The sequence below is a fragment of the Pseudopodoces humilis genome, chromosome 5 (genome assembly GCF_049639895.1).
Source record: "Pseudopodoces humilis isolate 2021_Gansu_Grassland_sample_001 chromosome 5, ASM4963989v1, whole genome shotgun sequence".
Lineage (NCBI taxonomy): Eukaryota > Metazoa > Chordata > Aves > Passeriformes > Paridae > Pseudopodoces > Pseudopodoces humilis.
The window spans coordinates 584,387-598,492 of NC_142204.1; the positions used below are offsets into that span (position 1 = coordinate 584,387).

General features: G+C 43.1%; 1 protein-coding gene across 17 annotated transcripts in view; it reads left to right on the forward strand.

Moving 5' to 3' along the window:
- The window catches only part of WNK1 (WNK lysine deficient protein kinase 1), a 98,609-nt gene that overhangs the window by 60,827 nt on the left and 23,676 nt on the right, over positions 1–14,106 (forward strand). For 13 of the 17 annotated variants that reach the window (XR_015772612.1, XR_015772610.1, XR_015772609.1 and 10 more), the window contains 11 exons: positions 1,072–2,289; positions 4,732–4,800; positions 5,421–5,570; positions 6,619–7,077; positions 8,102–8,383; positions 9,068–9,159; positions 9,667–9,829; positions 10,138–10,254; positions 12,498–12,671; positions 13,445–13,496; positions 13,659–13,799. Coding sequence is in view for 13 of the 17 variants with exons in the window: in XM_088055931.1 (XP_087912057.1) it covers positions 1,072–2,289; positions 4,732–4,800; positions 5,421–5,570; positions 6,619–7,077; positions 8,102–8,383; positions 9,068–9,159; positions 9,667–9,829; positions 10,138–10,254; positions 12,498–12,671; positions 13,445–13,496; positions 13,659–13,799 (2,917 nt within the window). In the remaining 4 variants the exon portion in view is untranslated. The remainder of the gene's footprint in view (positions 1–1,071; positions 2,290–4,731; positions 4,801–5,420; positions 5,571–6,618; positions 7,078–8,101; positions 8,384–9,067; positions 9,160–9,666; positions 9,830–10,137; positions 10,255–12,497; positions 12,672–13,444; positions 13,497–13,658; positions 13,800–14,106) is intronic. The other 4 variants (XM_088055930.1, XM_088055932.1, XM_014259330.2 and 1 more) reach the window with 2 other exon arrangements.

Sequence of the window (14,106 nt, forward strand, 5' to 3'; positions counted from 1 at the left end):
ACAAAATAAGTTTTGAGAAGCATTTTTGTGTAAATGAAGTAAGTGGAAGCAGGGTTAGAACATAGGAGAGGTACTTCATCTGTCAGACCTTCTCATTAGTGTTGGTCAGCATGGAAATTTGCTGCTGCTTTTCCGGACAAAAGAGGCTGGGGAGAAAGTAAACAATGTGGAAACTGCAACTTGAAAAAGTCATAAATGCCATTTGTCTTGGGCAGTGTATTTACTACTGACTCCTTGCAAGTTTTTTTTTCCTTTAGGGAAGAGAGTACATTGTCTCTGGGCATACTGCAGGCAGAGATGAAATGATGCAAAATTACTAAATTGTTTGATACTCCTACATGGAGCTCTGTAGGGAAATATTTCCTACAAGTCTTATATGAGATGAGCCTCCTCTGAGGTAGTACCTCAGATGGAGTGGAATTGCCTGAGGACTCTGCTGTTACTGAACCTGTGAATGTTTTATTGTCCAGGCAAGAGTTAAGTTTGTTTCAATGAGTGCTAATTTTCTATATGAAAAGGTACGCTCATAAGTGATTAAACAGTCAATTTTGTCTTATAAAATATTTCCTTTTAGCTTTTTGGATAGCATACAGGACAGTAGCACAGTGGTTTTTGTATTTGAAAATACTAACATCTAATGTCATCTTTTAATTGCAAATCAGAGGCTCTGCACTGTTGCTGCTCTCACGTTCTGAATTTCGTATTCCACATACGGCAGTGACCTCAGGGGTTTGATTGGATTTCAAGCACTGATCACAATGGATAGGCAGTGACAACAAGTCTCGTTCCATTGTCAGGAGCAAAATTGATTTCTTATTGTGAACTGTTGGAATTGAACTGGAAAAGCAGCTCTAACACCAGCAAATGTTCCCAATTGTAGCTATGCCTGCCATGGATGTATTTAATGGATATTTACAACTCACCTAAATTTCCTAAGTACTGTATGTTTTTGACCATGAATTGAGTATGAATTCTATAAAGTTACTTCACAGAACTGCCTAGTGAACTGTGCATGTTGATGTGCTTTCACTTTTAATGTATGAATTACCTGTCTTGTTCATGTCAATACAGCCTCAGCATCCTCGTGGGGGAACACCACCGTTCCCAGATTCACAGATATTTTTCCCAACCGTTCATGAACGGCCGGTGTCTTTCTCACCACCACCTGTCTGCCCGCCGAAGGTGGCAATTGCTCAGCGGCGCAAGAGCACTTCATTTTTGGAAGCCCAAACTTGCCACTTCCAGCCATTGCTGAAGACTGGCCAGAGTTTAGTTCCACCTGGGGGTAGTCCCACCAATTGGACTCCAGAGGCATTTGTTATGCTGGGCACAGCAGCTCAGAGAGTCGCTGGAGAGCCTCTGCATGTGCAAGTAAATCCCGTGTTTGAGCAAGCTCCCGTCCACAGTGACTATAGATCTGGACCAACACCTCCAGAGGATGCTCACTACAGGATGCATCCGGAAGCTGTGTATTTGGTGGGCATGCACTATCCATCACAGGTATCGGAGCAGTTTGATCAAGTAGCTCATAACTGTCACGCGGCCGAACAGCATTTGAAGCAGGTCTCTGAGTCAAACCATGGGCGAGGTGGTCCTCCACAAAGCTCTGTGTTCGACTTCCAATCGGGGCAAACATTCCTGGCAAGACACATTCAGAACCTGAGGCTGGATTCTGGCATGGGTCCCCTTTCTCCATTATGCAGTGTTTCGGCTCCCCTGAGCGCAGAGCCAGCCCAGATGACGTTGCAGCAGGTATTTGTTCCGCACTCGGCCCCGGCCGTGCTCTCTCACAGTGCTGACGGCAGGGCGAGCTGTGTCTTTGAGTTCCATGTGCACGCTGCCGGCCCTGCCGCGGCTGAAGGGGCTTTGCCCCCGCGGGCCTACAGAAGTCGCCGGGGCTCTATGGAGAGCAGCCAAGAGGAGTCCGCCCAAGGCATAGGCTCGCACGGTCGGCTCCAGCCCGTGACAGAGGAGCACTGCAGCTATCTTGGTGCTGGCCTAGCGGCTCCCAGAGCGGGCTCTGCCAGGCGCAGCTGGCCAGAAGGAAGCCCAGAGTACTCCAGTGATTCCTCACAGCTGACTTCCTCTGACACTGGTGATTTCCAGTCTCCTCCCCCTACAGGGGGATCATCTTCTGCTTTTGGTTCAGACTTCTCATTGCCCATTGTTCAGCTGCCTCAGAAGGTGTTGCAAGAGTCGCAGCTCTTCATCTGCTTCCCCCAGGGCGCCTCAACTCAGCAGGCCTTGTCCACCTCGCTTTCATCAGGACCACCTGCATCCTATCCTCAGGTTACAGGAGCAAACCCTTCCACAATTTCACTGCTTTTTATAAGTCATACTGAAAGGGAAACCTTGCTTTTAGACCTGCTCCTCGTGGTTCTAAGAATTAGCATTCGTGGGGGTGTCTTTGCACCAAGTCTGTAGTAGGATCTCTTTAACTTACCCAGGTTGCTGTGGAATAATGAGGCATTAGCAACCATTTGGTCTGCGTTCAGATTTGGCTGAAATATTGGCAGGGCTTTTTTGTTAAAAGTAAAAAACGGTCAGTGTTCTTCCTGGGTCTAGCTGTTCTTTTGGTGAGAGATGGCTGGAGTACCAAATTGGCTTTTAAACAGTGGTTTTAATGAAATGTATCTTCTGCACAGTTAGAATCAGCAGCGGTAGTACAACTTGCTTTGCGTTTCTGTTGCTGCTCTTTAGCCATTTTAATGTGTTATTTGAGGTTGAACTTTCATACAAATAATGTTTCATTAGACAACAAGGTTATTTTGGTGACTATCCAAAATGCAGAGCTTTTTCTAGACTTGGGGAAAGGAAGTGGGAAGAGAGGAATGGAAGGAGCTGTGTTATGTATGTGTACGTGGGTTTGGAAATGTATTTGTTGAAGAAGCTAAAAAGGCTGGGTAGTTAATTAATGGCACAAGCAACTGGTATTGCTAATTGGTATTGCCCCCCTATAAGCCTTATGTGGTGTCCTTTTAAATAGCAAAATTTGAGGCCTGAAGCTTAGTTTGGAGATGTGTGTTTTATCAGCATATGTGCTATTTGCATTTGCAATGGTCACTTTTCTGTGCACTGTGAGGTGTGTGTCTATATACATTGTGTCTGCACTCCTAGTCTGATTTCTCATAACCTTCTGTGAAAAGAGAGGATTTACTTTAAGTAGATTTCTCTCTTACCTTTTTTGTCCTTGGAGCTAGGGGCTTTGACATTTTAGTTGCTGTAGTATTAGCAACTTTGGGATTTGTGTGAAGGAGAATAATTCTGCTCTCTGTGTTAAGATCAAGAGCTAAGTATGTAAGGCTTTCTGTAAGGGATATTAAAGGTGTTGTAGTAAAGCTGGAACAGCTTTCATCACCAGTCTAATAGGTAGAAATTGCTGTGCAGTAGAATTTGTAGAATGAATCTCCTACTCAAGAACTTTGAAAACTACATGGAGATTTTTTTTTTCTCCATGAACCATTGTTAAACTCTGGAGGTGAATTCTGATGGATATAAAATACATCTGGAAAACAAAAAAAAAAGAGGTCACTTCTTTTGCAGAATATAAGTTCTGGGATCTTATACCTAATTCGTTAGAAGATTAGAATTTGAAACCCAAACTGAGTCAATGTGAACAGATGTTACAGCAGTGGGACTTAGCACATGTTTAGATCCTTGCCAGTAAAGGCCTGAAGCTTCTAAAACAGCAAAGAAAAAAATGGTTCTCTTCATTGGCAGTCTGCTTTCCCCAAAGTTTCCATAATTGGGAAAGTATGGAATTTTAACAGACTTGTTCCTAATGAACTTCTGGAAGCTGAATGATCACAGCATTAAGGAATTTTCTTAGATATTCCTGATATGATGCATAGGCACCAGACATGCTTCTTACAGAGGCAGTTCACCCAAGTGGTGCATGCTCAGGGAACTCATCTGGAGGTCTTTGTCTAGTTCTCCCCCAGGAGCTGATAAAGAAATACAGTTGTCACAAAAACAATAATGCAGATCCTGGGATCTGATCAAAAAAATTTTAGCCACAAAAATAATAATGAAAGTCCATTCCATTTTCCTCTGCATCTTCCACGTTCATTTGTATGCCACTCATCCATTTTTTTCGTTGCTTACTCGAAAATTCTGTCTTAGCTGGAATGTGAACCCTCTTACTCCTCCATATCCAAGTCCTGGTAGCCTTTGAATGGTAGTGACTCTGGAAATGATTATTAGCCTGTGTTTTGACATGCCTCTCAAAGGAAACTCATGACATTTATGTGTACTGGGTACTTTGTAATTGGTCTAGAATTCTGTATATCTTCGTGCTTGGTTTTTTATGGATAGTTTTATTTCCATGTGGCCTCCTTTTATTGCCCCAGCTGGCTGTGTTCAGAACACATGTAAAGGTAAAACTTAATGCATCTATTTCCAGTTACCCTACCAAGGCATCCTGCTCTTAAAGCATCACCAGTGGAAGAAGAAGCTGGTAGGCTGATCTGTCTCATGTTGAGGGGTGTGTGGGTTGCAAACCTTTCTGTATTGGTTATTTTGGAAGACTGAAAATGACGTTCAGAACTCCTCCAGATCGCTCTGCTTTGTTCTGGTTGTCATAATGGAATTTGGCCAGAAGGACTGCTTGTCCAAAAGGACAAGCTAGAAACCTATTCCAACCAGATCATTCCAGGCAGAAATGATTTTAACTGCCTGCAGCAGAAATCATAGAGAAATTTCTCAGCTGATTCCCCTTTTTTGTCCCCCCAGACACAGGTGCAAGGCCAGCCAACCTCAAGCAATGCATCAGTGCCATCCCAGCCTACTCAACACACTCAGGTAAGGTCACAGTTCCTAAGCTCAGGACTAAAGTCCTCATAGTATAGAATTTTGGTGACTTTTAAGAGCAACTTACTACCTCTGTCACCATTTGACCCATAGTTCTGCAGCAAAGGAATCCTGGTTCCCACACAGTCTAACATGCTATGAGATACACTTTTGACTTTGAGATTTATTTTAAAAATCATGTTAATGCTTGTTTTCCCATGCCTGTCTTCCCCAGCATCCACCTGAGCTTGCAGTGGTGGTCCTGTTCTAGGGGAGACAAGTCAGGATTTGCAAATTAGACTGTCTGGACAGGCAGACTTTATTCTCACTGTTTCCTCCAACTGGAAATCTGATCTGCCATGTTCTCTTCTCTTAACTGCCTTGTCTTCCTTTATAGAATCTTCATTCTTGGTTTCACAGGTGAAAGAAATCTCTAGCAAGATTTGGTGTCAATAATGGAATTGTATTAGTAATGCTAATAAGTAATTGCTAAAGCTTAACTGACTTGGCATATTCTGAAGAACCACTGATATCACTTAGGAGAGAGTAAAAAGCAGAATTTAAGTAGGATATGCTTTTAAAAACTTCTGTTGGGGGGTTAATACAGCTTCTTGCTCTTTTTCCTGCTACAGAGTGCACAGCAGCCAGCCTCTTCCCAACAGCCTGGACAGTACCAGCTGCAGCAGCCCTCAGTTTCTGCCAGCTCCACTCCTGCACAAACTGTCTCTCAAACTCAGACTTCACAGATCATGCCAATGCCTCAGGCAGCAGCTGGGTCACAGGTAAACAAAATTCTTTCTAGCAGAAGATTTTTTTTCCTTCTTCTTCACAGCTGGTAGATTCAATATGCTGCTGCTTTCACTTTTCACAGTCATCTTTCCTAATGGTTTCAAAACATTCATCCAAACAAGAGTATTCTTATTGTACTATAACTGTCAATTTTGTTGAAAAAATGTGTTGGGAACCCTTTTACATGTGGCAGTCGTGAGTAATTTGAGGGAAAGAGAGCACTTCCATGCACAAAGTTCTTTAAATTGTCAAAAATATCAGGAGGCATATTGATAAATGGTGTATTGTGAACAGATTTTCAGGAACTTGTCATTTCTCTGTTTCCCATCCACTGTCTATCCTCTGCACCATTACACATGTAAAACATATTCACTTATTTAGGCAGTGAACTATAGGACTCCTTTCTTCATTCTGTCATCTTTCTGACCCAGCTCTTCTCCTTTACTTCCTGATCAAGAAGCTTCTGTTACTGAATATTGCTTCATTTTGGCTCGTATCTCTGTTGAATATGTGAGCCGCAATTTTGTTTTTAAAATTATTGTTTTGTTGCTTGTTCATCTAAACCGCCTTTCCAGTTGCATCGTTTGCTGGCTTTAATTGACATATTCCCTGCCATTCTCTGAATGCTGGCATAGTGGATTTGATTCTCCTTTGCTTTAGCCCCCATACTCAAAGCTGGCAGATTTGTTTGCACTTGTTTGCTGTAAGAAGGCAGGCTTTGGTCTGGGGACGGAGTTGAGGGGAATTTGATTCTGTTTGTGCACAAATGGGCGCTTCAGGGCATTCAGATGCTGCTCTTTCACCCTCTGGGGGTGTCTGTTTCAAGAGCTCGTTGAGTTCATCAAGGGAAGTGTTGCAAAGTGAGGACTGTTTGGAACTCCAGCCAGCTTCCCAGCCACTCTGCCAACTGTGCTCCCCAGCCACTTTAACAGAGTGCTGTAACTTGAATAATGCTTTCTTTGACTAATGTGTAAAACTCTGCTTTCCGCAACCCTGCTTTAAAAAAAAAAATATCTATCTCTATTTTCTTTACCTCCCCAGCTTCCTGTTTCCCAACCAGTGTCGATCATCCAAGGCGAGCCTCAATTACCTGTTGCAGCATCTTCTCTCCCTCAGCCTTCAGTTGCCCCATCAGTCCCCATTGGCTCTCATTTTCTGCCCGTGGGACAGGCCTTGCCAGCTTCCGTGGTTCCCCAGTTCCCCGTGTCTCAGTTGCCTGTAGCAGCTCCTCACGTGACAGTGGCTCAGCCAGGTTTCCAGTCGCTGCCCATTTCCATGGCAGCTGGCATCAGTCAGCCGCTGCTCCCGCTGCCCACGTCCGCAGCCGCTGTTCCTGTGGGAGCGAGCGCTGTCCCTAGCCAGCTGCCCAGCCTGATGCAGCCTGTGGCTCAGCTGCCCAGCCAGGTTCTCCTGCAGCCGCCTGGCCAGGCCGTGGGATTGCCAGTCAGCATTGGACAAGCTGCTGAAGCCTCACTTCCTGCTGCAGATGCTCTTTACCAGGTATAGTTGCAAGCCAGCAGACCTCTTCTCCACATTTTTGCCCGTTCCTCTAAGGTACCAGACCTGAGCCGCGTGCCCTGGCCAGCTCACTTCTCATATGAGAGCCATTGAGCCACGAGGATAAATTCTGTTGTGCCACAAAGAACCTTTTTAAGGAGGAGAGAAGAAAAAAAGTCCTTGGACACCCATGTGTTTTGGATTTTTTGTACTTGGCACTGGAATTGGTGTAAAATGACAGAATCGTAGTGCAGGGCTTTGTTCAACCACTGTGTGAGAGGGAACAGCCATATATTCACGAGATCTGTCAGCTTGGGGAAAAAGAACATAAGAAATTGTAACTTTAAAAATAGGAGATGTGTGTTGGAAAAAAAAAAAATCAGTGGTGGCATATTCAACAATGTCAGAATTTCATTGAGAGTCTGGGAGGGGGTGGACAGGGAATTCATAGAAATCAGTCAGGCAGTATGGATCTTGGATGTGACGTAAGTACCTGATGCTGGTAGTGAACTGCTGGACCGGTGGGCATGGACTGCTCCAGTGACTGTGTGATCACTCACTGTAGAAGTGGCAACCTGATTAATGATAAAAGTGTTCCTTCTTTCTGGGTCAGCTCATTACGAGAGGACAGGAAGAACACCAGAGTGTTTTTGCTATTTAATCTCAAGAATCAGCAGCAGTTGTGTAACATCTGAGCCATAGTTGTTCGGCCTGAGAATTCTTCAAGCTCATTTCTAATCTCAGGCTTTAAAATCTTAAGCTATGTAGGCAGCTGCAAGAGTTGGGAGATGAAAATTGTTTTGCCTAAGACTTGGGACTGTGAGTGGGGATTTGCTTGTTGGGGCATGGTGACTTGCATGCTGGCTGCATGAGCAGTGTGCTCCACTTCTTTGGGAGGATTTTGGGAGTGCTTGAACAAATACAGAAGGTTGGAACGTGCCCTTGGAACCGATCCATTTTTTATTACTGTCTGGTTTCCCAGTTATCTCTGCCATTCACTGACTTGATTCCCTCGTTTCTGTTCCAGGGCTTCCCATCTCGGCCGACACCGCAGTACGCGGGGGACTCGAACGCCGTGCCGTCCTCGGCTGCGGCCGCCGCCAGCATTCCTGCTGCTGTGCTGTCCCCTCCCCTGCCCGCAGAGGCCATGGCCCAGCCTGGCTACCTTGCTCCTGTTGGGCAGCCCTATGGGGAGCAGAACGTTCTAGTTTCCATGGGCAGCCTGGGAGGGCAGGTCCAGGTGCCCCAGCCTCCCGGGAGTTTGGCCCAACAGGCCTCATCTGCCTCCTCCCAGCCGGCAGTGGTGGAGGTAAATACATGGAGTGCAATGTAACAATAGATTTTGGATGTTGGACTCGTGCAACGGTGTATCTCTGTGGGGAACTAACCCCTCCTGTGCTTGTCTTCAGCTGGAAGTTAATATTTCAAATTACCTTTTTCTTACAGCAGAATGTCATGCCAATGTGGGGACCTTGTTGCCACTGGTTGTTCTGTTGGGAAGTGAGTGTGCATCCTGCAGGCAAAAAGCAGTAAAACACTTCACTTCTTGCTAGTACTGTAGAACATTTTTGCCATATCAGAGACAAGCTGCAGTCAGTAGCCTTTGGGAATCTGTCCTTATGCCTATTCCCTGCAGCGTGGTTCTTGCAGGGAGAATTGGAGTTGTCTTTGTGTTCTGCATTGGCTTGCCTCTTGCACATTCTGTTGGTAAGACTGTCTGCATGGCCAGCTGTAGTGACACGTGGCAGTAGAAAGGACGTGCGGCTGGTTTCCTCTCCTCACCCCTCCTTGGATGACATTTTGCTTCACTGCAGTTTGCTCTAGAGTACTTTGGAAGCTAAAGCTGTCCTAGAAGCCAGCTGTTTAAACTTCTAAAAAGGCAGTGCTTTCAGCTTTACAACTGCTTTGGGAGGAAACCCTGAGGACTGTTGGGTTGCTTGAAGAGGAACTGTACTCTTTGGGGGGGGTTTTGATTGTAGGTTTCTATCCATAGGGTACTCATGGAGTCTCACAGACTGCTTCTTCAGAGACTCTGCCAGCAACACAGCCTGCTCAGTCCACCCCTTTGGCTTCTTCCATGGATAGGTGAGCATTGCTTCTTTTCACCAAACTGAGTTCCAATGTCATCTAATAATTCTGTGGATAATCTTTAGATGCACTTTTTCACCAGGGATATATTTTTTTTCACTGGGAATGTTCTTGAGGATATGAGTAACTAAAGTTCCTAGAGGAAAAACAGAGTCATGAAGGGTGGAGTAGGTTGTGATTTATGGAGGGAGTAAGTAAGGTTGTGTATAGTGATGAACGTTTTTAAATTGTCATGTCAAATAGATCATAAGTGACAGTTTTTTTGTCTTCTGGCACTTGAGCAGAATTCAAACTCCAATGATAGATTTGCACAACACAGCTTGCAAGAGGTATAGCAAAATAATTAGTTAGAATTTTTATTTAAGCAACCTGAAGTGTTGACAACTCGATGATTAACACCCATCTACCGCTTCCCAGAACAGAAGATCATGGGGTAGGTTAAAGAGTATTGTTGCAGTTATGCATATACATGGATATCAACAGGAAGTTGCCTTTTGTTTCTAGTGCACATTCTGATGTTGCTTCAGGATTGAGTGATGGCAACGAGAATGTCCCAGCCTCTAGTGGAAGGCACGAAGGGAGGACCACGAAACGTCACATGCGGAGGTCTGTCCGCAGTCGCTCTCGCCATGAGAAGACTTCTAGGCCGAAACTGAGAATTCTAAATGTGAGTATTTTTTATTTCAGGGACAGTTCAGTAGTAATGATGTGTTTCTGAGCCTCTACAAGCATTCCAAGTATCATCTATTTAGAGCTTTTTGGAGCATTAGATACGGAAAAATGGGCTTAGGTACCAATGGTTCCACAGACTACTGCAGAATATTCAGTGTATCCTCAGAGACCATTTATTAGCCTGGAAAGATAGAACATGTTTGTCTTACACCAGTACTGTTGGTTTGTCTCGGTGAACTTTCAGATCTCAGCGAACTTAGATCCATGTGCTTTTGGTTTGAAGTATTATTTTCTTTGCTTTAGGTTTCAAACAAAGGTGATCGGGTAGTGGAATGCCAGCTAGAGACACACAATCGGAAAATGGTTACTTTCAAATTTGATTTGGATGGTGATAACCCTGAGGAAATAGCTACAATTATGGTAAGATATATTTTAGAGATGGAGAATCCAGTCACTTGTATTTTTTTGTTTATGGTTTAGAATTGGTCTCCCATGTAGCATGGTGTGTGTTCACCTTATTGGTACACCACCACAACTAGAAATTTGGCACAGAGTGGTTTAGCAGTCTGATTATTAATTAATATTGCATGTACAAGTCTCAGGAAAATTTGTGTCGGTTTTTACCTTAGAATTGAAGTTTTTATCAAACTGTTTCTGGTTTTTTGGTTGGTTGTTTTTGTTTTTTTTCAATCTGACATTTTCAAAACTACAAGCAACCTTCTGGAAGTACCAGGTTAAAAAAATTCTGTTTGCTTTTCTAAGAGCAGGTATTGCTACATCATCTTATTCTTATTCTTCAAGCATTTCACCATTGTTGTCAATTAAAATGGGAGGATTCTTCCATTAAAGTAAGAAAGGGGAATTGCATTTTGGTTTTTGAAGGTACCTAGTGATTGATGCTCCTTTTGACTTTTATCAGAAGGAAAAGCTTCTCCATTCCATGTATGATGGCCAGGCACAGGAAAGAATTTATCCTATAGAGATACACTTAAAGGAGATTATTGAGTAGCATAGAATAGAATCCCCTATTTCTTTTATTTTTTAGTTTAGACTCTTATTTTTGGTCTGGTACAGTCTAAATGAACCTGAGATGGTTTTAGTGTTACTGAAGTGGGGGAGAATGACAAAACACAGTATCTTTTGCAGCTTCTTGGGCACCTACGCAGTGTTTATCTTTTGCTTAGAGAGCTGGCAGGGTCTGAATTGGTGTGTGCTGGGTTTGTACTCGTCAGAAGGAACCAAACAGTGATATTGGAGAAATTCTCTGCCACTAATGGCTTTCTGAGAAAGAGGAAGAAGTTGTTTCTTGGCTAAGAACATAGCCAACATATGCACAGTCAATAACATGAGGTCATGTGCCAGGAAATACCGAGTACACAGATGGCTTTCTTCACCTTAAACCTAAAGTGAGCCTATGGAGAGAAAAAGAGTATGTTTGATTTGTGAAAACTAAACAAGCAAAACCAAAACTAAGAGACAAACACTCTCCAAGCAACAAAAATTGTAAATATTTGAAGATGAGTGGAAGCAAAGTACGGGAAGCTTGCATCCAAAATGCAGTCATGTAGTTAAAAGTGTGCAGACTAATTTAAACATCTGAATCTGGAGCATTGTGCTCATGGGCTCCTTGTTGAATATTGAGCAAACTTTAGATGGCAAGACTTTGTTGTTTCTTTTTAATCATGGTACTGTTAGGCATACCCCATATAGGTGCCTGTAGGTCCCAAACTGAAAGTACTGAAGATTTCTTTAGCTAGAATTCTGCAAAGAATTCTTTGTTGCAAAATATTGCAAAGGCTGATCTAAGCACATCACACCTGACTTTCCTTTTCTTGAACCAGCATCCCAGGAGCTTGGTGTAAAAGCAGTAATTTCAAGCTTTACCTCTAAGGCACTTTCTCTCTTTTGCAGCAGAGGCTCTGTGGCTGACAGCTCTACTTCTGTTTCATAGACTGTCTCTGCGAGTTTTGCCCTGAATAATTTCAGGAGGCAGAATACTCTCATGGGTTAGACCAAATCAAAAATGCCTTTCTAACTACCAAGTATACTTGTTTAAACTAGTTTTGTCCAACATAAGCAAGAGAAGTTATTTTTGTAAAGCAATACAATGTATTGGAACTAGATAGGCTGAGCCATCTTCCCCTCCCTGTATTTGGGAACATAATTCATACTGGCTTTCATGTAACACAACCAGACATTAAATCAGTGATGTGCAACCTGCATAGAGGAGAAGTTGTATGTGCCATGGAAAGAGAGAAGCACAGAAGACATCTTGCAATACAGAATTTTCAATTTCTTTTATATTAGAGTTATCTTTAAATGTATCCTTTAATGCACATTGCATTGATTAGACAGGAGGAATTGCAGTAAGGTAAGACTTCTAATTTTAAATTTCCCTGTGCTAAGCAGAGATTGAGGTGACAGTCTGATAAAGAAGTGAGGTTGAATGTTGTTCCAGAGCAAAGATTAAACCAGGGCACACACTTCTGTGCTGGAAATAATTGGAGAAACAGTTGTTTTTCTCTATGGTGTCATCACTTCCATCTTGTTCAGAAGAGCAGCAAAGGGAAGACAAACATTAGCACCAAGAGTAAGTTGTAGTTATTCAGTATATTGTTTTGAAATTGTTTGTGGAAAATGAATGTTGCTTTGTTCTTTTACAGGTGCAGAATGAGTTTATTTTAGCAACAGAGCGAGACTCATTTGTAGAACAGGTACGAGAGATTATTGAGAAAGCAGATGAAATGCTCAGTGAGGACGCAAGCGTGGAGCCAGAGGGGGATCAGGCCTTGGAGAGCATGCGCACAAAAGATGACGGCTTCTTCCCGGGGTCACAGGTATGTGAAGGACACACTGCCTCAGCTGTTGCTGTCTTCCATTTTGGGTGGTATGGTTGTGTGAGTAGAGCTAGCTAGAAACAGAAACTTCCTGTCATGAGAGATAGGAAAGGACAGTAATTAAAGGACAAAAAGAGAAAGCTTCATATCAGAGTGAGTGCCTAAGATTAAGTTAGAAAGCTAAATAACAGACCTCTTACTTTTTGGTGTATTTGAAGACTTCCGAAGCCGCTGAATCTCCTAACAGTCCACTAAACAGACAATCTTAAATGCTGATGCTTCTTGGATTTGAGATTATTGTGAGGTAGGAGAGTAAAACCCCAACCCTGTGCTGCTCACTAAGCACTGAGAGTCTGGTCTCAGGCCCTCCACCCAGTGAAGTACTAAGAGACTGGATAGCTTGCTTAGGAAACGCAGGTTTTGAAACTGTTTGCTGGGTGTTGAAAGTGGTGATATTTCCTGAATCTCTGCCTTAATTACACCCAGAACTAGTTTGGAACATCCATTTATATGTAGGATGTTTAAAGTAATCAGTTGGATTTCCAAAAGAATTTTTAGATCAGTTTGTTACATTGACACTCACTAAGCTGAGAGTCTCTAAAAACACTGTAGCTGACATTTATCTGGGCAGAATTCCTCTAGTTTGGTGATGGTGCTTGGGTCCCAGGTTCTGCTTCCCTTAAATGCCCACATTTCAGTAGGTTAGCATTTTAAGAACTATCTTGTGGGTTTCTGTTTCAGAATAGAAGTTTAAATTTTATCTTACTTTACAGAAATTAGAGTTCAAACAGCCAGATCCTACATCTTCCATGCCACAAAGAATAGGTAAGTCTTTTGTGATTTTTTTTCAACAGTTACCTTTTTCTGTTTCAGCGGATGGGTGCAGCCAGGTTTTTATTTTGTATGATGGAGTGCACATTCCATATTGCAGGTTGTGTATTTAGTTACAACCCTGTGTCACTAAACATGCACCTTCTTTCTGTTTAGGGGTTCCCTCTAGCTCCTTTACCCAGGTTGTTCATTCTGCGGGAAGACGCTTCATTGTCAGCCCCGTCCCCGAGAGCCGGTTGAAAGAACAGGGCTTTTTCACATCTGCTGTTGTTGGAGGAAGCGAAACTTCAGATATGGGTGAGTTGTCCAAACTCTTACAAGCTGATGCCTAGGACATGTTCATCAAAACTCTGAAGCCAGGTAACTAAACTGTTCTGAAGACCTCTCAAAGTATGTGGGGAAGTAGGGAACTGCCTGTGCTGGTAAGAGGTGACCATAATTTGGGTCATACCATGTAGGATTCTTGGAGGAAAACTGCTGGTGATCTGTCTGCAGGACTCTGAAACCTTAATCCTCTGCTTTAATATAAGCCCAGATTTGTGTGTTTTGTTGTTTTGGTGTGGGTTTTTGGTTTGGTTTGGCTTTTTTAATGCTAAGAAGTAAA